The 26,150-nt window shown below is 35.5% G+C and overlaps 1 protein-coding gene and 1 pseudogene across 2 annotated transcripts in view; one reads left to right on the top strand and one right to left on the bottom strand.

Annotated features, from left to right (window-relative positions):
- The first annotated feature begins 841 nt into the window (after window positions 1–841).
- LOC308276118 (NEDD4-like E3 ubiquitin-protein ligase WWP1) lies at window positions 842–3,126 on the top strand (annotated as a pseudogene). The gene is made up of 2 exons: window positions 842–931; window positions 1,382–3,126. The product of its transcript is annotated as an NEDD4-like E3 ubiquitin-protein ligase WWP1 (transcript).
- Window positions 3,127–14,580: 11,454 nt separating this feature from the next.
- LOC308276119 (lipoyl synthase, mitochondrial-like) overlaps window positions 14,581–26,150 on the bottom strand; it is a gene marked incomplete at both ends in the record, with an annotated part of 156,624 nt that continues 145,054 nt past the window's right edge. The window contains 4 exon segments of the mRNA XM_080714707.1: window positions 14,581–14,887; window positions 14,889–14,923; window positions 15,047–15,245; window positions 15,247–15,678. Of these exon segments, the coding sequence (XP_080570833.1) occupies window positions 14,581–14,887; window positions 14,889–14,923; window positions 15,047–15,245; window positions 15,247–15,678 (973 nt within the window).

Here is a 26,150-nt window from a genome sequence, read left to right on the forward strand (position 1 = left end):
GTCTTACTCATCTTTGTACCCCCAGTGTCTAGCACAGTTCCTGATACATTATTTAAGCTGAATTTTGGGACATGGCCACTGCTTTATCGTGTTCTGATACTGATAATAACCATAGTGGAAGATTACGGTTACATGTAACTGTTTCTAGTGCAAAACTGAAAAAAAAAACTGGTTTGGAACAGCAATATATACAGAATTAGTTGTAGAAATTTAAAAAATAACAACAAAATCAAGTAGTTTATTAACCCAAAATGAGATGAACAACTAACTGTTAATGTGACCCGGCAGGCTACTTTGGAATTTCAGGTTTGGAGTCATCATATGTTAAAAGCAGTCACTTTATTAAGAATAACAACAATATATTTAAAACAAGCTCTGTTAATTCACAGTAGAAAATTGAAAAGAGTAAAAGAACAATTAAAATTGCATTGGAAAATAAAAATGGCACAGTGGAAACAAGTGAATTGACTGTTGTGCTTGATGGATTGGTGATTAAGCAAGAAAATCTAGCAAATTGCAGCTCATCTTCTGCTGAAAATACAGCAATGGTGATTACTTACATGTAAATGGAGTCAAGGAGAACTTGTCTTCAGCAAGGATAACTAACCGATAGGCTGCTGAAAATACTAATAGACTATATAATCATGTACCTACAGATGCCTTTGTTCAAAACTCATGCTGCTCATATGTAGGTATGGTGAAAACATACCTTCCTCTCCCTCTCAGGTTGCTGCCAGACCTAAAAATTACACCAGGTCCCAAACTACTCACATATGAGAGTACTAATGACACTGCCAATGGAGAATAATACTCATTTGTACCCAGTAATAATCCGTTTGCCATGGATATTGCAGTAGCCTCTGAAGAAACCACCTTAACTACAAATTATACTAGCACTACCATCAAATATCCTTCCAATCAAAAGATACAGGTATACTGGCTTCCTCAGAACACAGTGAATGTATTTCTTCTGCCAATGCAGAATTGGGATCTGAAGTTAGATTATATTTGACCCTGAGTCCTATAATTCTGGAAGAAGTTTTGCTTTTGACAAATTAAGGCAGCCAAATAGGTGGGTGGAATTTGTACAGAAACAGTCTGGAAATTCCAACACAGAATTTTTGCCATCAGTATGGGAACAGAGAAATGAACCTCGTGGTAGAACCTATTACGCAGATCATAATACTCAAACTACTACATGGGAAAGACCACAGCCTTTACCTCCAGTTTGGGAAAGAAGAGTTCATGATTATGAAAAATTTATTATAGAGATCATAACACCAGAATAAAAAATATGGCAGTGGCCTAGCATGTAATCTGTTCAAAATTTTGAACAGTGGCTAATTCTGGAAGAAGTTTTGCTTTTGACAAATTAAGGCAGCCAAATAGGTGGGTGGAATTTGTACAGAAACAGTCTGGAAATTCCAACACAGAATTTTTGCCATCAGTATGGGAACAGAGAAATGAACCTCGTGGTAGAACCTATTACGCAGATCATAATACTCAAACTACTACATGGGAAAGACCACAGCCTTTACCTCCAGTTTGGGAAAGAAGAGTTCATGATTATGAAAAATTTATTATAGAGATCATAACACCAGAATAAAAAATATGGCAGTGGCCTAGCATGTAATCTGTTCAAAATTTTGAACAGTGGCAATCTCAGCAGAACCAGTTGCAGGGAGCTATGCAAAAATTCAAACAATGATACTTCTATTTGGCTTCAGTGTTAGAAAATGACACCTATAGACCTTTACTTCCAGGCTGGGAAAAAAAAAGTGGATTCCACAGACAAGGTTTGCTTTGTGAATCATAACACAAAAACAACCCAGTGGGAAGAACCAAGATTGCAAGGCATACCAAATAAAGAACCCCTGCCAGAGGCTGGGAAATTGGATATACTTGAGGAGGTGTTAGTACTTTGTTGATTATAACACAACAACAACAACATTCAAAGATCCTTGAAATGGGAAGTCATCTGTAACAAAAGGCAGTCCACAAATAGCTTCTGAATGCTTGTTCATTTCCATTATTTGTGCCAGTCTAACACACTACCCAGTCACATAAAATTAATATGTCTCTGCAGACATTATTTGCAAATTGTTTCCAAAATATTATGCCATTAAATATCTGTGATTTGAGGAGAATATTATATTAGTTATTTAGAGGAGAGAAAGGATTTGACTATGGTGTCCTAGCAGGATAAGTTTTTTTCTTGCTTTCATGTAAGGTTTTGAACCCAATATATTGCTTATTAGAGTATGCATGCAAAAAACAACTATTGTCTACAGATAAATACAGCATCAACCACTAATTCATACCATCTTTCATACTTCTCTTTCATTGACCACATTATTAATGGCACTATTTCAGAAAAAATGTATTGATACTGGTTTCTTTTTATCATTCTATAAGTGTATGCTAAGTAAAAAAAAAAAAACAAACTAGTATTAAGGATTTGGAATCTATTGATGCTGAATTTTACAATGACCTTGTTTGGATAAGAGACAACAAAATTGAAGAATGTGGTATAGAAATGTACTTTTCTGTTGACATGGAGATTTTGGACAAAGTTACCCCACATGATCTGAAGTTGGGATGTTCTAATATCCTTGTGATGGAGGAAAACAAAGATGAATATATTGGTTTAATGACAGAATGCCATTTTTTTTCCTGAGAAGTATGAAAACAGACCAAAGCTTTACTTGATAGTTTTAATGAAGTTGTTTCCCTTCAGTGGTTAGAGTACTTTGATAAAAAAATAGAGGTTATGTTATGTGACATACAGGATGTTGGTGTGGCAGATTGACAGAGAAATGCCATTTATAGACATGACACAAAAACAACAAGCAAATAGTTTGGTTTTGGAAGTTTGTGAGAGTTCGACAATAAAGTAAGAATGCTACTATTTCAGTTTGTCATTGGAAGCTGCCACTTATAGGAGAATTTCCTGAGCTCATGGGAAGTAATGGGCCTCAAAAGTTTTGTATTGAGAAAGGAGGCAAAGATACCTGAGTACCAAGAAGCTATACATGTTTTAAACTATTGGACCCACCACCATATAAGAGTTATGAACAACTAAAGAAAAAAACATTTTTTTGCACTTCCTCTATTAGACAAGAATGAATATGGCTCTTATCTTGAAGGAGCTTTTTTATTTAAAACTCCAGCCAAGAAAAATCTCACAGATAGTGTATATAAGCTGATTATTCTGTAGAGTAAATTTTCTGAAACTCTCAGAGTATAAATGTTTTCTATTCTTCCACAGACATATGCAAAAGAGCTCATTATTTTTTACTTTATTTCTCCCTTGAAAAAATCAGGAAAATCATCTTTAAATTATTATCCTTAAATTATTAAAAATAAGTACATATCTATAAAACATATATGATAGTCGTTCTAGTTTTACAGAGCTCCAAGTGCATTAAACATAGAAACACTTCATTCACAAAGATCTGAACTTACTTTACCTTGATTTTATTGACAAGGGGAAAAGTGCAAATTGCTCCATGTTTTTTCCCCTTATTTAACATCTCTTGAGGGCATTTTGTTCCATGGTTTTTCAGAAAGGTTTTAAGGGCTTAGGCTGAATCTAACTTTGAGTATATTAAAAAAAAAATGTTGCTTAATTTTTTTGAAGATATATGCTTGAAGATGTTATTTTGTTTTAAATAAATACAATAGTTAAAAATTATAAATAAATTTACTTCCTAAAAAAATGGGGGAGGTTCTGGTTTCCTGGTAGCACAATATGATTCTTCTCTGCATTCCAAACCCTTAAGTAAGAAAGCAGCCCCTTGCTGTCACGGGTAACAGAAAATATTTTATGAAAGAAGTTCTTGGTGGTTAAGTCTACACTCTAATTGCTGGGCACAGATACATTGATACACATTTATATTCCCAGCATACAACCTATTATTAATGCACAACCATTATACATAAGACTCTCACAGAAAATCAAATCTAAGAATTCCTGAAAAAATTACAAAGAAAGCCAAGAAGAAAACAATAAACAATGAACAACTTCAAAATAATGAAAATAACTGATACAGATATTTTAAAATGCCAGAAGAATTCAAAATTTTTATTATGAATATATTCGATGAGTATCAAAATAAAATCACAGAAAGTTTACAGACTATAAAAAGCTTGTCAATAAAGAAAATGATACCCTAATTTAGAATCCTCTAAAAAAGAGGTCCTAAAAAAACGAAGGACACAATTTGAAAAGAATATTCAAAAAATCAGGGATAATGCTGGGCGTGGTGGCGCACATTTGTAATCCCCGCGCTTGGGAGGTAGAGACAGGAGGATCGCGCAGGTTCGAAGCCAGCCGTGCGCACTGGCTTAGGAGACCCTGTTTCCAAATAAAAATGTTAAAATAGGTCTGGGAGTGTAGCCCGGAGGTAGAAGGGCTTCCAGGAACCCCAGTACCACCAAAAAAAAAAAAAAAAAAAAAAAAATGGGATAATAACCCTAGAAAAAGGTCTAGAAGTACAAGCTAAGGGAGTTAAAATCTTCCTCAGAGAAATTTTATTTCATTTTATTATTTTTTTTTTGTAGATCTGGGGATGAACCCAGGGAATTTCAAACTCTGAGATACACTCCCTGCCCTACTTTTTATTCTTTACTTTGAAACAGGGTCTCAATAATTTTAAAAGGGTCTCACTAAGTAGCTGAATCTGTCCACAAACTTCAATTCTCCAGTCTCAGACTCCCAAATGCTTGAGATTACAAGTGTGTACCACCACGCCTGGCAGAGAAATAATTTTAGAGTTTCCTAAAAACTGAAAATGAGATGGACAACCAAATATAGAGTATATTCAGAACACCAGAAATACCCAAATCAAAGATGGACTTCATGCTACATAATAACTAGATATGATTATGGTAGAGGGAGGGGGAGATTCTAAGAAATCAAACTGAGCAAAAGAGAATTTTTGATTGGGCCTCACAGGTTTCTACCTGGGACTTTATTGACCTAGAACAAATCAAAGCCACTCTTATGTATTGAGCTTGCAGCCTTTAAATGCAAACTCCACCACTGGCTCTCTTGGTTCTTTAGGTACCTCAGATCTTGGAACATACCAGCCTCTGTAATCATGAGGGCCAATTCCAAACCCTTCTAATAAATCTCAACCTCTCAAACTTTTCAGTTTTTATTTCTTAATTAACTCCCTTCAGTTTTAACTCAACATATAATTTTCCCAAGTATTTTTTCTGTTCATATTAAACTTTTTCTACAATTACAACATTTTTTACTCAATATGTTTGGTACTTTATTCAAGCAAAATGTTTAAGAATTTATTTAGGTGGAATTTATTAAATGTGAAACTTTTTTTGTGTGTGTGGCACTGGGGTTCCTGGAAACCCTTTTACCTCCAGGCTACACTCCTAGACATATATTTTATATTTTTATTTGGAAACAGGGTCTCTAAAACCAGCGTGGCTGCCTTCGAACCTGTGCAATCCTCCTGTCTCCACCTTCCAAGCACGGGGATTACAAGCGTGCACCACCACGCCTGGAAAATGTGAAACTTAACATTCAATTAATATAATCCCAATCAGCCACCAAATATGTCTGCTTCTATTACCTCCATCGGTAGACTTATAAACTTTCTTTTAATACATAAATATTATGTATTTATTTACTTAAACATATTTATGAATTAATAAACATGTATTGTTTTTCATTATAATTTCAACTGATTTATTACTGGTAATGTGAGTCTACTATGTTTTTTTCATGTATTTAAATAATGGTTATCTGATTTGACTACACCACTTTATGGTAATAGTTTCATATTAACTCCCATGGATTTTGACACTAAATGTTATTAAAATTTATACTAGGAGTTAAATTTTCAATATTTCTGGATTCTAAAAACACAAATCAAAATTTATTGGAAATAAAAATGGTATGCTCTAGACATGTTTTTTATAGTTAAGCCTGCTCAAATTATGAGGACAAAAGTACCAATAAAATTATTTTATGAATTTGAAGGAAAAAAAAAGGTTTCAAACATATGCACATATGTGTGTTCATAGTTATGAGGTTTTTGAATGCATATTGTATTATAGTTTATATATTAAATACTACAAATAGATTTTTGTTGTAATCATATTTATATTATATTTTTAGAAAATTTTGGTGGCATACATTTGTAATCCCAGCACTTGAGAAGCTGAGATAGGATAACAGCAGTTTTGAGGCCAAACAACTTGGCAAGATTCTACTTCAAAATAAAAAGTAAAATAGGACTGGACATATAACTCACATAATGGAGATATAGAATGCCCCTGTTTAATCTTCTTAAAAATTAATAAAAAGATACATTTTTAAGGTATTGGGACTTGAACCTAGGGACATTCTATTTTTAAGATGCAACCTCTGCCCTATTTTTTTTTTCTTTATATTGAAACAGTTTCACTAAGTTGCAGAAGGTCTCACTTAGTAATTGAGGCTGGTTGTGAACCTGCAATACTCCCTTATCAGCTTCCAATATATAATATTTTTCTTGACCAAAATATCTTTATGGCTTATGTTAAGATGACATGGAGCGCTACATATACTATTTCAATATGTTGAACATCAAGTGCATATCATTTTTTTTTTTTTTTGGTGGTACTGGGGTTCCTAGAAGCCCTTCTATCTCCGGGCTACACTCCCAGACCTATTTTTACATTTTTATTTGGAAACAGGGTCTCCTAAGCCAGCGCGTGCGGCTGGCTTCGAACCTGCGCGATCCTCCTGTCTCTGCCTCCCAAGCGCGGGGATTACAAGCGTGCGCCACCACGCCCGGCAAGTGCATATCATTTTAAACCTTAAAGTTTTACTAGTATTTCTCAATATTTAAAAATACAATTTATTTAGTGCATCAATATGTTTGCATTTTATACAAATTTACTTTTTTATTTCTATGTTCCTCTTATTGGGATAACTTTAATAAGTAAAAATTTCTTTAAAGTTAGAGATGTAAGTTGTAGTACCATTAGTATAGCAATCACTAAGAACTATGTGTCAAAATAGTTTCCCAAGATTATAGAATGCTAGATTGGCTTCACATTACAGCAATATTCAATTAAAGGTTTTAAAATGAACTATAGTGGCTCTGTATCCCATTTTTTTCAATTTATGTTATCATGGTCAGTTCATGCTGACTCTCCACCCCCATTTCAAGAATTGCGGGTACACCTCACTATCAAAAACATTTCCTCTGATTGTTTCCCAAGATTAACTTTAAACCACTTCTTTGGCTTCTGTACCATGCTCTGCTAGTCCCCTCAACTTTTTCTATTTTGAAATAGTACATAGTGTTTGCCTTTAAATAACTGGCTATAATTTTAATTGGGACCACAAGTTTTTTGAGACATTAGTCCACTCATGGTCACAGGCTTCTGCAGTTAAGACTCCTAGTTTGATCCCTCAGAGTGTGGTGTTTCTCTGTTATTTTACATTGTCCTTACAATAAAAGGATCAAGCAAACCATCTTAAGATGCTGGAGCTCAAAGTTTATTTTTACTAGGTAAGCTGTTAGAGAATTTTCTTTCCTTTCTGTTTATTTACTGATTGATGCAGAAAATATTTTTAAAAGATTTCATAGTCATGGAGAACTCTCAGTGCTATATGTAGTTAAACTAATTGTTAGCCTTTTATATATCCTTAGACACCCAATTTTAGGGCACCATTTGATCAACATTAAACCAACTAAAATGTACCATGGCTCACATTAAAAATATTCATATATATGAATTAAGATGTAGTGAGTAAAAATTGACACTTAGTTGTTTTGTAGATAAACATATAGTACTTTCAATTTTTGAAGTATTTTTGACACAACAAATTTTTCTGCCTAAAATATTTTTATTAGTTCATAAAGAAGATGCAGACTCAATGCTTTAGGCTGTGCCATGCAGTCTTTTATTTATAGATATATTGTATATGACTATAAGTTATATATAAACATAAATAGTCAAAAAACTTTCATTTTGGAAACTGAAATTTTAGAACAGTCACTTTGAAAGAATTCCTTTGAGAAAGGATCAGTTATTAGCTCTACTTTATTCACTTTACAAATATTACTAAAGGATCTTTTCTCATTTTCCACTTAATGTGTTCATGTATATATGAAATCATGAATTTATGGTGTGTGGCATGATAATTACTATACATATCAATTATGAAATGGCTAAATCAAGCTAACACATACACTATCTCACATACTTCTCTTTAGTAATGAGATCATTTAAAACCTACTCAGAAACTTTCGATTGTATAATATATTGTCAAAATGCAATAATCATAATGTATAATAGATCTCTTGAATTTATTTTTTAACTGAGATTTAGTTTCAGACATTTAGTTTCATCTAATGGAGATGTTTTAAGATTTTAGAGAATGATGAACTAGTCGCTTTTGAATGTGCTCTTTCTTCTTAAAATATACATGTCTTCTAACATTTTCACATCCTATGTTTTAAAACTCCTGGATATAGTACATCTTTTTTTTTTTTAGTTTTATGTAAGATTCAATAAATTCTGTGCAAAATAAAATATTGGAAGTTTAAGTAAAAAGAAAAAAATATTCAGTTCTAACAAAAACTCAATGTATCTCTATTAAATAAAATTTAAGACAATTGGTTAAAATATTGTTGAAAATTATTAAGCAATTCATACATCAATATTTATCTTGGAAAGAAAAATATACAATTATTTTTATTTAATTAATGGTTATTTGTGGGGTATGTAATTATCTTGATTTTTCATCTCTATTTTAATTTGATTGTTTGGCTTGTCTCTGTGAGAGAAATCTCTGCATATTTGGATATAATCAAATAAATTTATTTTATTTTGCATTTATATATAAATCTATTACTAGGATAAAATAAGATAGTGTATTTAAAATACCTTAAAAAGGCTGAGACAGGAGAATCTCAGGTTCTAGAAGAGCTTCATCAACATAGCAAAACCCTCAGCAACATAGAGAGACCTTGTTTCAAACTAAAGAAAAATTTAAAAATATAAATAGGGCTAGAGTATATCTTGGATGTAGAATGTACTTGGACTCAGCCTTCAGTAAACAAAAAAAATCTACCTTAAACAGTAGGCATATAATAAGTTCTTCATAAGTTTTAGATAATAATGATGATGATGATGGTGATGGTGATGATGAAGAACTACTCTATGTTGAAGGAATCCAGATATAGCAAATGTATTGTCCAAAGAATTCAACTAAGAGGGTATAGAGCAGTGACTAAAAACATGATTATCTGACTCATTACAAGCACCTTTTTACATGATATCATTCATTTAATACTTGGAAAAGCTTTGTTAAATAGACTTTTTTTTGAAATGTTATTTTACAGGTGAAGACACTAAGGCACAGGGAATTAATATGATGCATTAAAAGTTTTTCATGTGTTGATAGTTTGATTCCAGGAACTGTGATCTTGAGCTCTATTTTTTTCAAAACCTATAGAGTTTAAATAATAATATAATATATCTAAGAGGAACTTACGAAATACCTTCTAGACCTAGAGTTGCAGAAGAATGTTATTTCATTGCTATGTTGCCCTTTAATTAAAATCTGGGCCTCCCGAAGTGGTTGTTAAACCTCCTGGCAAGATCGAATAATGTGTGTGTGTGTGTGTGTGTGTGTGTGTGTGTGTGTGTGTGTGTAACTGGGGATTGAACCGAGGGGAAATCTATGACCTCTGAGCTACAACCCAAGTCCTATTTTTATTTTCAAACATGGTGTCACTAATTTGCAGACAGATCCAATAAGTTTCCAAGGCGTTTTTTGAACCTGTGTTCCTCGTTCCTCAGCCCCCCAAGTTCTGGGATTGCCAGTCTTTGCCACCACATCTCGCTAAGTCTTTTTTTATATATATATATACTTTTAGTGGTACAATGTAATTATTTATCATAGTGAGATTTAAAGTTACAAACATAATTGTAAACATCACTTAATAAATTTGAGCCAGGATTTATTACACATGTTTTAAACCCTAGGACTTGAGAGGCTGAGACAGGAGGATTACAGACTTGAGGTTATTTTCAACAACTTAGCAAGCAACCCCTTCTGCAAATTAGTAAGACCCTCTTTCAAAATAATAAAAATAAAAATAAAATAAAATAATATAAAATAAGATAAGATAAAATAAAATAAATATAAAATAAAATAAAATAAAATAAAATAGACCTGGGTGTGTAGATCAGAGCTGGAATGAACCTGAGTTCAATCTCCTATATTAAAAAAATATATAGAACTGATATTTAAAAACTAGTAGCATTTGGTTTCCTCAAAGTAAAATAAAGTAACAGTGCTTTTCCTGACTGAATAAGGATATGTTTTTTTAATATGTTGCACCTATATAAACTAAAATAAATATGTCAACATTTTAGTAAGAATAAAATTAACTTAAAATCCCATATTTCTCTATTACAAATTCAATGAAATATAATTGCATGTTTTGACACTCATATAAAGTATACATTATAAAATTATTTTGTCGATGCATTTCATTCATTCTATAAAATTCATAAAGTTGCAAGTATTCATATATTTCTTCTGTCAGTCAGAATTATATATAACTATACAGTTGAATTTATGGTTATAATTCAGGATTTTTTAGCTTAATTTTTTATGTCCTAAACAGATTAATTTGACTATAGACTTTACCAGATTATCTAGCATAAAATGGCTCGTATAAAACATATCATTGTATTAAACAATATAAAATAACTGTAGCATATAACATTAAATATATTGATATTTTAAAATATTTAAAAATATATTGTTATTGGTGCACTGTAGTCACACATCACGATTCTATACAAGACTTGTGAGGATATCCAAGCACACATCATCCAATTAGCCTTTATCCAATCTCCATCCCATTCCCTCCCCCTCCCTCAATCCCATGCTTGATTTAGTGATTAACTTTGATATATTTGTTTATATACATCATGTGTTTGAAAGAGATTCCATCATGCCCCATTTCACCCCCTCTGATTGGTCACCTTAATTGCTCCACCATAGGGCCCTTTCTTCAACTAGATTTCCTCCTATCACCCATTTTTAGCTAGTTTTTGCATATTAGCGAAAGCATCTGATTTTTTATTTTTTTTGACATTTCTCTGTGTATGCTGCATTGAAAGTTCTGATCCCACTACTGAAGGCCCCAGCACCAGTCTGGCCACCCAGATGACTCTGATACCAGCCTCAGAGGCCTCAGCACTGGCCTTGCCTTAAGGCAAGCTCCTATCCCACCCTCACTTGCTCCAGGGATAGCCTCACCACATGGCAGGCTCCGATCCTGGCCTCGGAGGCCCCAGCACTGGTCATGCCTCATGGCAGGCTCTGATCCTGGCTTTGTTGGCTCTGGCACCAGCCTCGCCTTAAGGCAGGCTCCTATTCTGGCCTCACTAGCCTCAGCATAGGCCTCATTGCATGACAGGTTCCTATCCTGGCCTCAGAGGCCCCAGCACTGGCCTTGCTGTGCATCAGGCTCTGGTCTCTGTCACTATGAGCAGGTCATTTACAGATGTGCCCTTTTTTTTCTTCTTCTTCTTTTTATTTTTATTTTATTTATTTATTTATTTTTTGGTGGTATTGGGGTTCTTGGAAACCCTTCTACCTCTGGGATTCTGGGAGAACTATTTTTTTATATTTTTATTTGGAAACAGGGTCTCTTAAGCCAGCAAGGCTGGACTCAAACCTGTGTTATCCTCCTGACTTAGCCCCTCCCCCCAAGCACAGTAATTACAAGCATGTGCCACCAGAGTTGGCATTCTTTGATTTTTTTTTAATGTGAGAGAGGAGTACATGCCTTTTGTGAAATCTGGGACCCCCCAAATACCTAGTGTCAATGAATTTTATCTTCCCTCCAAAGGCAGAGGTCCATAGCTTCACTTCAGAGAGCAGGCTCTGCTGCTCCACATGCACTCTGGCCTCCCACACTTTGCAAAGGAGCACTGTGGCCATAAAGGCTGATGACTCCCAGAACACCCAGCATGGCCGCCCATCCCAGCTATGCAGGGCTCCCTCTGAAACCCCCAAACCCTTTTTACCACTTAGCATGTTGTCCAGAATTTCCAAGCATGTGTCGTAGGAGCAGTCTACTTTTGGGGAGATTTTCTCAAAAGTTCAAGGTGGACTGGACTTGATCTGTCTGCCCCTCAAAATTCTGGTCACCACCACCACCGCTGCTGCCACTGCCATCTTGGTTCTCTCCTGAACACCTTTCCCACAGTTTGTTTTCCAGAATTCCCAAGCATGTACAGCAGTAGCAGTATACCTTTAAGGATATTTATTTATTTATTTTTAATTTAGTTTTTATTTTTTTTATAAGTGGAACATATTGAGAGTGGTGCACATTTACATTGTATTTCATGCCCTTCCCCCTCCCTTTCCCTATCCCCCCAATAGAGAGTGCCCAGGTTAATCATGTTGTATTTATGTTATTACACATTTTCCTATATAGTTCCTCCATCGAACAACCTCAGCTTTCTTCCTCTCCTTTCCTTCCATTCAAACTTTGCTGAGATTTCCCCTCCATCATCTGGAATGCCTCTGGTATTACCACTACTCCCTAGCTTGAACATATTAGAGAAAACATATGTCCCTTCTCTTTCTGTGCTTGACTAATCTCACTTAACATAATGTTCTCTAGTTCCTTCCATCTTCTTGCAAATGCTATTATTTTATTTTTTATAGCCAAATAAAATTCCATTGTGTGTATTTTTCATAATTTTGCAATCCACTCATCTGTTGATGAAGAACTCAGTTGGTTCCATAGTTTGGCTATTATGAACTGTGCTGCTATGAACATGAGTATGCATATGTTAACGTAGTTCTCTGATTTCAACCCCTTTGTAAAGATACCCAGGAGTGGTATAGCTGGATCAAATGGTGGATCTATTCCAAGTTTTCTAAGGAATATCCATATTGATCTCCATAGTGGCTATATACAATAAACCCAAAGCCAACATCTTATTGAATGGAGAAAAACTGCAAGAATTCCCTTTAAAATCAGGCACAAGACAAGGATGCCCATTATCACCTCTCCTTTTCAATATAGTTCTTGAGACACTTGCCACAGCAATAAGACAAGAAAAGGAAATCAAAGGAATTCAAATAAGAAGAGAGGAGCTAAAACTATCTTTATTTGCAGATTATATCATTCTTTATCTACAAGATCCAATGAATTAAACCAAAAGATTTCTGGAGCTGATTAACCAATTCTGCAAAGTTGCAGAATACAAAATCAACCTAAAGAAATCAGTTGCTTTTCTTTATGCCAATAATGAATCCACAACAAAGGAAATAAAGAAAACTATTCCATTTACTATAACCTCTAAATGAATAAAATACCTAGAAATAAACCTAACCAAAGATGTAAAAGACCTCTATAAAGGACATTTATTTAAAATTATGAGGTGGATTGGATTGAATCTCTGTCTCTACCAAATACTGACCACCACTGCTGCTGCCACAGCCATCTAGGTTCTCTTCTGAGCACCTTATTTACATGGCATGTTGTCCCAAATTCCTGAGCATGTGTGGTGGTAGCATTCTACCTTTGGGGCTATTTCTTCAAAAGATCAAGGTGGATTGAATCAGATTTCTGCCTCTCCTGAATACTGGATGCTGCCATTGCCACTGCCTCCACCATCTCAATTCTCTCCCAAACACTTTCCCCACACTGCGTGTTGTCCAGAATTCCTGAGCATGCACAGCAGTAGCATTCTACCTTTGGGTCAATTTCTTCAGAATATCAGGATGGGTTGGATCAGAATTCTGCCTCTCCCAAATACTAGCTTCCATCACCACCACCACCACCACCACTGCTGCCACCACTTTACCCCTGGTTCCCCTCTGGGCTTATTCCTTACATGATGATGCCCAGAATTCTTAACCATGTGGGGCAGGATCAGTACCCCTTCATGGGGATTTTTTTTTTCAAAATTTCCAGGTGAATTGGAGAGAATTTGTCTGCATCTCCTGAATTCTGGATGCTACCACTGCCATCTTGGCCCCTCTCCAATATTTTTTCTTTAATAAGAGAAAACAGTATGTGTGTTTTGAAGAGGTTGTGAGATCAAGCACTCAGTAGAAATGACTTTTATCCCCCCTCCAAGAGCTGAGGCACACAGACTCATTGTGCAGAACAGGATCTGCTGTTCAGAGCGCAATGCAAACCCCAGCACAGCATAGAGGAGCGTGGCGGCCAGGCACACTGAGTTCCCCAGGATGTGTGGCTGGGCTTCCAGCCTTGTGCTGCTGGGCTCCCTTCAACATGTCTGGATCATTTTTCTTACAAGGTATGTTGTTAAGAGTCCCCAGCATGTGCGGCTGACACGGTCTTTTCTCTAATTCCTTCTGGGTTGTTCTTCCAAAAATCACTTTTCTTGTGTGGCGTGCACCTCCTTGTCATCTTGCTTCTAATTCTGCTGTTATCCACTCTCTCTCCTCTATTCTAGATAGGAAGTCATGGCTGGAAATGTCCCTTAAGTTGTCCCAATCAGATATTAAACCAAAATCTGGCGTCCAGGGCTTCTCTGAGGAATGCATGTCCTTTACGGTGAACCACATATTGGAACTCCTACTTTATATAAAGAACACACCAAAGTGCTGCTTGCAGTATAACGGAATCCCAGTTCACTTCCTACCTTTTCCCAGTATTTAAACTTTTCAGGAGTAACATATTCTTCAATCTTCAGTTGGTGCTTTGTTGGCTGCATATATTGTTGTAAAGTCAAACAGTCCACATCTGCTTCACAAAGCACTTTCATTGTTGCATATACTTGCTCATAGCTTTTGCCTAAACCCAACATTATTGATGTTTTAGAAATAACATCCAGCTGAACCTCCCTGTCATGTTTTGACATGTAGAAACTGGTCAAAATTGGCCCGAGGATCATGAAATTTCATTTGTAATTCTGGAACTGTTTCTATATTATGTGCATACACATCTAATCCTTACAAAGCAACTCTTTCTATTGTTTTAAGATCTCTTCAGAAATCGGGTGTGAGGCATTCCACAAAAATTTTTGAATTCCTTTCCTTTAGGTATGACACAGTGTTTGCAATGTGCTCTGCTCCTCCATCAGGTATATCAATTTGATCCATGGAGGTCATGTAATCCAGGCCCCACTCTGCAATCACCTTTGCAAAGTTGTAGGGCTCCTTGGCATCCAGGGGAGGTGGGTTTCTTGCTGTATTAACAGAACAAAATCTGTACCTTTGTACATGTGTCACCCATGAGCATGATGGTGGCTGCAGTGGTAGTATATTCTCCGCCTCCCCAGCACTCTCCAATATTGGGATATTGAGCTTCCTCACCTACTGTATATAGATTTAAATTCCGCAATGTATTTTTCAGTTTAAAATAATTGTTCCCCATGGGAATCTCTTTCTTTAGCCATAAAGGTAGTTTTAACCTTTCTCCTTTCTGGTGTTTTAAGTTTCCTTTATATTCATCCAAGGTGCTCTTGTCTGCAAGATTTCCAGATACAAAATCATGAAGATCTGGTCCATTCTGTAAAAATTCTTTTTTTTTTAAATCTGGCAATGAAATTAATGCTCTGATTGGGCTGTATAAGTATCTTCCAAATACCCTGGGCCCCAGGGTGTGGGCAGCATTCCCGCAGCATAGAGACAACCCCTCTTTAGGCCTAGAAGGATGAAGGGGTCACCACCTCCAGGGAAAGGAAAAATCCTATATTGATATATTTAATATATTCTATAACATGACTTACCTATACCCAGATTGATTTATGTGATCTGTCTATCTAGTAAAAGTTGTTCAAGAGTCACTGCTTTCCAGGTAGCTGTGGTTTTCCGAGCTCTTTCATGGCTTAAGACTTTTCCATTTGCTTAGATTTGTACTTAAGATGACATTTGTTTTGTTTTATATTTATAATGTTTTATTTATATTAATAAATCACAAGAACACCTTTATCATTTAATATAATACAGTATTTTCTACTAGAAAGATATAAAAGATTATAATTGTTTACTACTACTACTATTAAATAATAATGATGATTTTTAGTTAAATCCTGGAATTTGGGCCACTTTTTGCAAAAACAAACTTTTATGCTAAGGCAAAACATGAATTATGAGGTGTCTGCAAAAATACAATACAAAATTATTCCAGCTTTCTGTTCAATATTGCTTATATGGGATTATAAAATCACTACTGACACTGGCCCCAGAAGAAGATACAAAGAAGCATCAAACCCTTTCTCTTTGATTCCATATATGTGGTTATGGGAGAAATCAATTGAACCCTATGGTCATAAATGCAAGGTAGCTAGTTTTGTTTAGATATATGAAAGAGGACTATATCTAAGCATCTGACCAAAACTGGTATGATAAAATTCAAATTTTGTGTAATGTTATCCTGTATAAACAGAGAAGAAATAGTAGAAGAGTTGTTTATTTGTAGGTATCAGCTTCTGAAAATTATTTCCATTATTTTTATATCATCATTATTATTATTTATTATTATTATTATTATTGTTTTGGGGATTTAATCCATTAATATTCTAAATTTGAGACTTTTTCTATTATTTTATATTGAGATAGTGTCTCACTAAGTTTTTTAGGCTGGCCTTTAACCTGAGATATTAGTATCTCAGCATCCCAAGTACTGAGAGTAAAAGCATGCACCATCACACCCAGCTTCTATGTTATTATTTTAAACTCTGTTAATTTTTTTAAAAATTTTGTATTGGTGCATTATATTCATATATCATATTGGGGTAAAAAACATGTGTGTACATACATGTACACATTACTGATTTAACCCCTACTCAATTCACACCCCATTCTCTCCCCATCCCTTCTTCTCTTGCTTGACTTAGTGGCTGACTTTGATATGTTTAAGTACATTGTGTATTTTAGAGAGTTTTCTTCTTCCCACTTCCCATCCCCTCATTTAGGTTGTCTTGTTTGCTCCTCTTTGGATTTCCATTTTCCTCTAGAGTACCTCCTATGACCCATTTCTCCTTAGCTTTCACATATTAGGGAAAGTGTCTGATTTCTTATTTTATGTGACTGACTAATCTCACTTAGCATAATGTCCTCCAGTTCCATCCATTTCCCTGAAAATGATGTAACTGAGGTTTTTTATGGCTGTGTAAAATTCCATTGTGTATATATCCCACAGTTTTGTAATCCATTCATCTGTTGAAGGACATCTTGGTTGGTTCCATAGTCTGGCTATGGTAAATTGTGCAGCTATGAACATAGATACACATGCACTAGTTTGGTAGTTTGGTTTCTTTTCTTTGGGGTAGATACCCAGAAGTGGTATTGCTGGATCAAATGGTAGATTTGTTTCCATTCTTCTGAAGATTCTCCATACTGTTTTCCAAAGTGGTTGCACGAATTTGCAATCACAACAGCAATGTTTTAGAGTTTCCACTTCTTCACATCCTCATCAGCATTTGTTGTTTGTGTTTTCAATGATTGCCATTCTAGTTAAAGTTAGGTGAAATCTCAGGGAAGTTTTGATTTACATATTTCTGATTACCAATGATGCTGAACATTTTTTCATGCATCTATTGGACATTTGAATTTCTTCTTTCATGAAATGTCTATTTAGTTTGCATGCCAATTGTGTTATTGCATACTTTGTTTTTTAGTGTTGAGTTTCTTGAGTTCTCTGTATATTCTATATATTAGTCCTCTATCAGAGGGGTAGGTGGTGAAAATCTTCTCCCATTCTCTTGGCTCTCGGTTAAAGTTCTTGACAGTTTCCTTTGCTGAAGAGAAGCTCTTCAGTTTCATGAAATCCCATGTGGTGATTCTCCTTTTAATTTATTGTGCCATTGGGGTCTTGTTGAGAAAGTATTTACCTGTGCCTATGTGTTGCAGTGTTGGACCTATGCCCTCTTCAAGGAGCTTCCAGGTCTCTGGTTTGATTTCCAAGTCTTTGATCCATCTTGAATTGACTCTTGTGCAGGGTGAGAAAGTGGGATTAATTTCCAATTTTCTGCTTATGGATAACCAGTTTTGCCAACACCGTTTGTTGAACAGGCTATCTTTTTTCCAGTGTATGTTTTTGGCCCCTTTGTCAAAAATCAATTGGCTGAAAATTTGTGGACTAGTTTCTGGGTCTTCTATTCTGCTCCACTGGTCTATGAATCTGTTTTTAGGCCAGTACCATGCTGTTTTCATTACAATGGTTTTGTAGTATAGTTTAAAGTCAGGTATTGTGATTCCTCCTGTTTTTTTTTTTTTTTTTTTTTTTTTGCTGAGAACTACCTTGGCTATTCTGGGCATTTTGTTATTCCAAATAAATTTAAGGACTATTTTTCTATGTCTGTGAAAAATGATCTTGGTAGTTTAATGGGCATTGCATTGAATCTGTAGATCACTTTTTGAAGGATGGCCATTTTAATATTTCTTCTGCCAATCTATGAACATGGAAGATCTTTCCATCCTCTAAGATCTTCTTTGATTTCTTTTTTCAATGTTTAAAAATTTTACTTGTAGAGATCTTTTACCTCCTTGGTTAAGTTTATTCCTAAGTATTTTAATTTTGGGGAGAGATCCTGAGTGGAAGTGTTTACTGAATCTCTTTTTTAGTGGATTTATTTTTGGTGTACAGGAAAGCTTCTGATTTTTTAAGATTGATTTTGTATCCAGATACTTTGCTGAATTTGTTGATCAGTTGTATAAACCTTTTGGTTGAGTTTGTTGGGTTTTCTAAATATAGTATCATATTGTCTGCGAATAGTGAATGTTTTGTTCTTTTTCTATTTGTATTCCTTTGATTTCTTTTCTTGCCTTACTGCTCTGGCTGACTCTCTAGTACTATATTGAAGAGAAGTGGTATTAATGGACATCCTTGTCTCATTCCTGTTTTTAGGGGGAATTCTTGAAGTTTTTCTGCATTTAATATGATGTTGGCAGTAGGCTTATTGTAGATTGCCTTAATGATGTTGAGATATGTTCCTTCTATTCCAATTCTCTGCAGTGTTTTTATCATAAATGGTTTTGAATTTTATCAAATGCTTTTCCAGAATCTATTCAAATGATCATATGATTTTTGTCTTTGATTCTGTTTATATGGTGAATTACATGTTTTGATTTTCATATGTTGAGCCAGCCTTGCATCCCTGGGATGAACCCTACCTGGTCATAGTGTATGATTTTCTTGATGTGGTTTTGAATGCGTGTTACTAGTATTTTTTATAGCAATTTTGCATCCAAGTTCATCAAACATATAGGCCTGTAGTTTCCTTCCTTGACTGCCTTTATTTGGTTTTGGTATTAATGTGATTCTGGTCATAGAATGTATTTGGGAGAGTCCCATTTCTCTCTATTTCAAGAAATAGATTGAGGAGTATCAGGATAAGCTCTTCTATAAAAGTTTTATAAAATTCACTTGGGAAACCATCTGGTCCTGGGATTTTCTTTTATGGTAATGTTTTTATTGCTGTTTCAATCTCTTTGATTTCTATTGGTTGGTATAAGTTTTCTATGTCTTCTTGACTTAGATTAGGAAGGTTGTATTTATCTAGAACATTGTATATTTCCTCCAGATTTTCCATTTTGTTGAAGTATAGATTTTCAAAGTAATTTTTGATAATCCTCTGTATTTCTGCACTGTCAGCTGTGATGTCTCCTTTTTCATCTCTTATCTTCATAATTTTGTTTGATTCTCTCTTTTTTGTTTAGGTTTGCTAGTGGTTTATCTAGTTAATTTTTCAAGAAATCAGCTTTTGGTTTTGTTGATTTTATGTATTGTTTATTCTCTTTTTGTTAACTTCTGCTCTAATTTTAATAATTTCCTGTCTTCTACTGGCTTTAGGGTTCAATTGTTCCTGCTTTTCAAGGGCTTTAAGGAGTGTGGTTAGGGTATTTATTTGAAGATTTTCTGTTTTTCTTATGTGAGCACTCAATGCTATAAATTTTCCTCTTAATACTGCCTCCAAAGTGTCCCAGAGGTTTGCTATATCTTTATTTTTATTTGTTTCTAGAAATTTCTTTATTTCACCTCTTACATCTTCAATGACCCATTCTTTATTCAGAAGTGTGGTGTTCAGTCTCCACATGTTTATGTTGTTTCTCTGAGTTTTCTTATAGTTGATTTCTAGTTTCATTCCATTATGGTCTAAAATGACACAGGGAAGTATGTAACATTTTTTGAATTTGCTAGTGCTCATTTTGTGTCCCAGGATGTAATCTATTTTGGAGAAGATTCCATGTGCAGCTGAGAAAAATGTAAACTCTGCTGTATTTGGGTGAAATATTCTATATGTGTCCAACAGGTTTATTTGATTACTGGTGTTCTTTAGTTCTGAGGCATCTTTACTGACCTTTTGCCTGAAAGATCAGTCTAATGTTGTGAGAGGTGTGCTGAACTCTTCCAGTATTATTGTATTGGGATTTATATGTGAATTCATGTCACAAAGAGTTTGATTTATGAATGTAGCTGCACCTATGTTTGGGGCATAGATGTTGATTATTGTTATTTCCTCTTGCTGGATTATTCCTTTTACCAGTAAAATATGACCTCCTTTGTCTCTTTTAATAAATTTGTGTTTGAAGTCTACCTTGTCTGATATCATAGTTGCTACTCCTGCTTGCCTTTGAGTCCCATTAGCATTGCTTACCTTGCTTCAGCACTTTACTTTGATTTTTTCCTATCTTTACTTGTAATGTGTGTTTTTTGTAAGAAGAAGATGGATGGATTCTGGTTTTTAATCCATTTTTCCACTTTATGTTTTTATTGAGGATTTGAGGTCATTTACATTCAGTGTGATTATTGAGAGATAATTTTTAACTCCTAACATGTTGAGATTTTATTTCTGTTTGAGATACTGTTTATTCTTCTTCGGTTGTCTGCTGGATGGAAAATCTTGGTTCTTTGGTTCTGGAGTGTATTATCTATTTCTCTTTTGCAGTTAATCTCCTTGAGTATTTTCTCTAGCACTGGTTTTGTAGACAAAAACTCCTTCAGTTTCTGTTTGTCATGAAAGCTTTTTATTTTTCCATCTAATTTGATAGATAGTTTTGCTGGGTAGAAAATTTTTGGATGGAAACTATTTCCTTTCAGACTTTGGAATATGTTACTCCAATCCCTTCTGGCTTTCATGACTTGGATTGGGAAGTCTGGAATGATTCTAACTGGTTTGCCTCTGAATGTCACTTGGACTTTTGTTTTTTTCACCTTTAAGATACTCTGCTTGGCTTCTACATTGGTCATTTTGACAATTATGTGTGATCCTGTCTAAAGGTAGTTCTATAAGTTTCCTGGACCTATGTATTGACCTCTTGCTCTATGTTTGGAAAATTTTCTGCTATTACTTCCTTGAAGAGATTATTGATCTCTTTAGTTTCACATTATTTTTCCTCCTCTATTCCAATTATTCTTAGGTTAGCTCTCTTACGATGGGCCCATATTTCTTCAATGTCAAATTCATGCGGTCAGATTTTTTTTTCTAAATTATAAACTATGTGTTCGTTTTTGGAGTGATCATCTTCTAGGAGCGAGATTCTATTCACCTTGTTGTCTAATCTTTGTTTATACTTTGCATTGAGGCCTTTACTTCAATGAATGCATCCTTTATTTTTTTTAGATTCTCTCTAAATTCTTTTTGAAGTTCCTGTATTATTTCTACAGTTATATTACTGATTTGATCTTCTGGAGATCTCCAAATTTCTGTGTTATCAGGTTCTGATGTTGTGGGGGTGTGGGATGCTTATTACTCTATTTTATTCCTCTTTCCCATGATTTCAGAAGTTTATGCCTTTTCTGGGTTCTTCCCTGGGTAACTACAACTTTACTTAGGATGCTCTGGATCTCAGTCTTTGGTAATCTCAGTCACAACTACTCCTTTACTGGGTTGTATCAGAATGTCTAAAACCCAGAGAGTTAATGCAGACTGTGCAAGTCCATGGAGGTGCCAGGCTGGGTTTTTCCCATGGGGAGTTGCTGCTAGGTTATGGTATCTCTGCTACTGCTACTCCTTCATTGCATTGGATTGCAAAATCTCAGACCTTGGGAAATTATCAAAGTTGTGAAAGTCCCTGGGGAGGCAGTACTGGAATTTCTCCCTTAAGGGCCACTATTTCACTGATGGTTGTTGAGTGCACTGATCTGAAGTTGTCATGGACCCGGTAAACTCACTGCCACTGCTGGCAATATGGCACCGCTGCCACTTCGTTAGCACAAGAAACAAAAATGAAAGACATCGCTGGGTGCAGGCTTGTAATCCTGGCACTTGGAAGGTGGAAACAGGAGGATTGCATAGGTTTGAAGCCAGCCATGCTGGCTTAAGAGACCCTGTTTCCAAATAAAACATATAAAAATTGGTGTGCGAGTGTAGGCTGGATGTAGAAGGCTTTCCAGGAACCCCAGTACCACCAAAAAAAAAAAAAAGAAAGAAAGAAAGAAAAAAGACATCATTGGCCCCAGCAGATTCTGAAGGAGGAGCCAAACCAGAGTTCCTGGAAGTGGCAGCCTTGTACCCTAAGACCTCGAGATGACTCTCAAAGAGATCCCTCCCTGCTGAAGAGAGTATTAGCAATGTGGATGATGGTAGGGTAATAGCAGTTTCCAAGATTATGTGGGAGGAAACACAAAGGTGAAACTTCAGCTTTATCCTGCCAGCGAAGGACTGGCACTAAACAGAACAGTCTATCTGAACTTTATCACACAGGCTCCACCAGAAGTCTCCCTCCCAATACAATATAGAGGAGCAGGAAGAGGAGGAGGAGGAGGAGGAGGAGGAGGAGGAGGAGGAAGAGGAGGAAGACTTAGGCAGTGAGCATCCAATAGCTACTCACTGTCTGGCTTGCATCATTCTTCATACCACACCTCCCAGTAGAAGAAGAATACTTCTTACTCAAGTAGTTCAGATGCTTCTTCAGACCAGAACTGTTATAGTAGACAGCACGGTTACTCTGATAACAACTATAGTGACTATAGTGACCATTCACGAAGGTATTTTAAGTGATCCAATGACTCAGATGACTCTGACTATGCCAGCTCCAAACAGTGTACAAATTACACAAGTACTCATAATGATGACTATAGTCTCAGTTTCAGCCAGTCCCAAAATTGATGTCTGAGTCACTCCAGGGAGCACTTGAGGTCCCAGGGCCAGCCACAGCAGCAGTTGTAGTTAGTCTGAGCAAGAGGAGAAGCCACAGTGCAGGGGCTCACAGCTGACACCAGAGCTCTAGCAAACCGCAGCTGCAACACCACAAGTCCTTACCATAGATCAGGCTCTAAGAAGGGATCATGGGTCAAGAGAGCACCAAGGCGAGGCATTCACGCTTTTGGGAAGTCATTTGCTCAAAGATCTATTGTTCACTCCTTAAATTTATCTGTAATAACAAAATGCCCAGAATAGCCAAGGTAGTTCTCAGCAAAAAAAAAACCATGAAGGAGGAATCACAATACCTGACTTTAAACTATACTATAAAGCCATTGTAATAAAAACAGCATGATACTGGCAAAAAAAAACAGATATATAGACCAATGGATCAGAATAGAAGACCCAGAAACAAGTCCACATGCTTTCAGCCAATTGATTTTTTGACAAAAGGGCCAAAAACATACACTGGAAAAAAGATAGCCTCTTCAACAAATGGTGTTGGCAAAACTGGTTAACTATATGCAGAAAATAGGAAATTAATCCCACTTTCTCACCTCATACAAAAGTCAACTCAAGATGGATCAAAGACTTGGAAATCAAACCAGAGACCTTGAAGCTCCTTGAAGAGGGCATAGGTCCAACACTGCAACACACAGGCACAGATAAACACTTTCTCAACAAGACCCCAAAGGCACAACAAATTAAAAGGTGAATCAATACATGGGATTGCATGAAACTGAAGAGCTTCTGTTCAGTAAAGGAAAGCGTCAAGAATCTCAATCGAGAGCCAGCAGAATGGGAGAAAATTTTTGCCACATAACCCTCTGATAGAGGACTAATATCTGGAATATACAGAGAACTCAAGAAACTCAACACTAAGACAACAAAACATCCAATAACAAAGTGGGCAAACGAACTAAGTAGACATTTGACAAAAGAAGAAATTCAAATGGCCAATAAATGCACGAAAAAAATGCTCAACATCACTGGCAATCAGAAAGATGCAAATCAAAATTACCCTGAGATTTCACCTAACTCCAAATAGAATGTCAATCATTCAAAACCCAAACAGCAATAGATGCTGGAGAGGATGTGCAGAAGTGGGAACTCTAAGACATTGTTGGTGGGATTGCAAATTAGTGCAACCAGTTTGGAAAACAATATGGAGAACCCTCAGAATGTGTGTTTCTTGCAGGCTGCATGTGTATTCACTTTCATAGCTTCACAGTTCACCATTGTCAAGCTATGGAACCAGCCAAGATTTCCATCAACAGATGAATACATTAAAAAAAAATATGGGGAGCCAAGTATGGTGGCACAAACTTGTAATCCTAACATTTGGGAGGCTGAAACTGGAGGATCATCATTCACTGACAGCCTCAGCTACTTAGTGAGATATTCTATAACTTAGTGAGATGTCGTCTCAAAATAAATAATAAAAAAAATCATGGCAGGGAATGGAGGACATTATGCTAAGTGAGGTTAGTCAGTGACAAAAAATAAGAAACCAAATGCTTTGTAAAAGGTAGGAAAAAATGGGTAATAGGACGAACTCTAGATGAAGAAGAAGATTATATAGATGAACAAAAAAAAGTGACCTAACTGAGAGGATGAGAAGGGGGAAGAGGAAAACTCTCTAAAGCACATGACATACTTAAACAAACATATCAAAGTCAATCATTAGGCCTAGCATAGGAAGGGTGAAGGGAGAGGGAATGGGGCACTAACTGGGTAAGGGCTAATTGGGTGATGTGTGTATGTGTGTCTTTACCCTCTTTTATTTCATCAAGATGTATAACTACAATGCACCAATAAAAATTATAAAAAAATAAAAACTATGAGATTTTTATATTTGTCTTAAATTTTTATATTTATTTGTCTTATATCCCTTAAGGATGAAATATGTCATTATGAATGGGGAATTTGGACTTTTGTGGGAATCATCTAAAATAAAATGTATTTGGAATCTTATCTGCAGGAGTAATAGCAATATTCACCTAAAACACCATGTCTCCTGATTACATAAGAAGAAAGTTTTATATTGAAGAGCCTTTTGAGAACAAAGCAAAAAGAATTCTAGTAAGACATATTAGATATTAAATTTTGTCTCTTTGTCTAGGGCCATAATTAGTTAGTAAGAAAACACTAACTGGGCTTGGTGGTGCACACTTGTAATCCCCAAATTTGGGAGGTGGAGACAGGAGGATTACATAGGTTCAAAGCAAGCCATGCTGGCTTAAGAGACCCTGTTTCCAAATAAAAATATTAAAAATAGGTCTGGGAGTGTAGTCTGGAGGTAGAAGGGCTTCCAGGAACCCCAGTACCACACACACACACACACACAAAAAAAAAAAAGCACTTTAATGATACTAATATGTTTAATTGTCACTGAGATATTTTCAAGGATAACTATTTTTTAAATTTATAATGGATATAACTTACATATAATTTTATATGTGTTCTGATAAAATGTCTTCCTTACTTAAGATAGTTAAAATGTATTTGATCAAACGATGTTATAAAATAAGAATGTAATTATAGTTAGTCCTCATTGTCTTTAATATTATAAAAATGTTAAACACTTTCTACCTATTATTAACTAAAACCATGATCAAATGCTAACTGATATGCTAAATCAGTTGGTTTTAGCAGTATGTACTGTGTGTGTGTGTGTGTGTGTGTGTGTGTGTGTGCGCGCGCGCGAGTGCATGTGCATGTGTGTGCTTGTCTGTGTGTATTTGTCCATACTGGGGATTGAACCCAGGGGCATTCTACCTTTATTTTATATCCCTAGTCTTATTTCATTTTTTATTTCTAAATGAGGACTCACTAAGTAGCTGATAGTCTAAGTTGCTGAGGCTCACCTAGAAACTACAGTCTTCTATCTCAACCTCCCAAGTACTAGGATTACAGGTGTGTGCCACCATGTCTGGCCCAGCCATATGTATTTTATCTTTCATTGAATGCATAGGAAAAATATAGTAAAGAGATAAAGGGAACTTAGTAGAATTGTCTCTAATTTTTAA

The sequence above is a fragment of the Muscardinus avellanarius genome, assembly GCF_963383645.1.
Source record: "Muscardinus avellanarius genome assembly, chromosome: 17".
Classification (NCBI taxonomy): Eukaryota; Metazoa; Chordata; class Mammalia; order Rodentia; family Gliridae; genus Muscardinus; species Muscardinus avellanarius.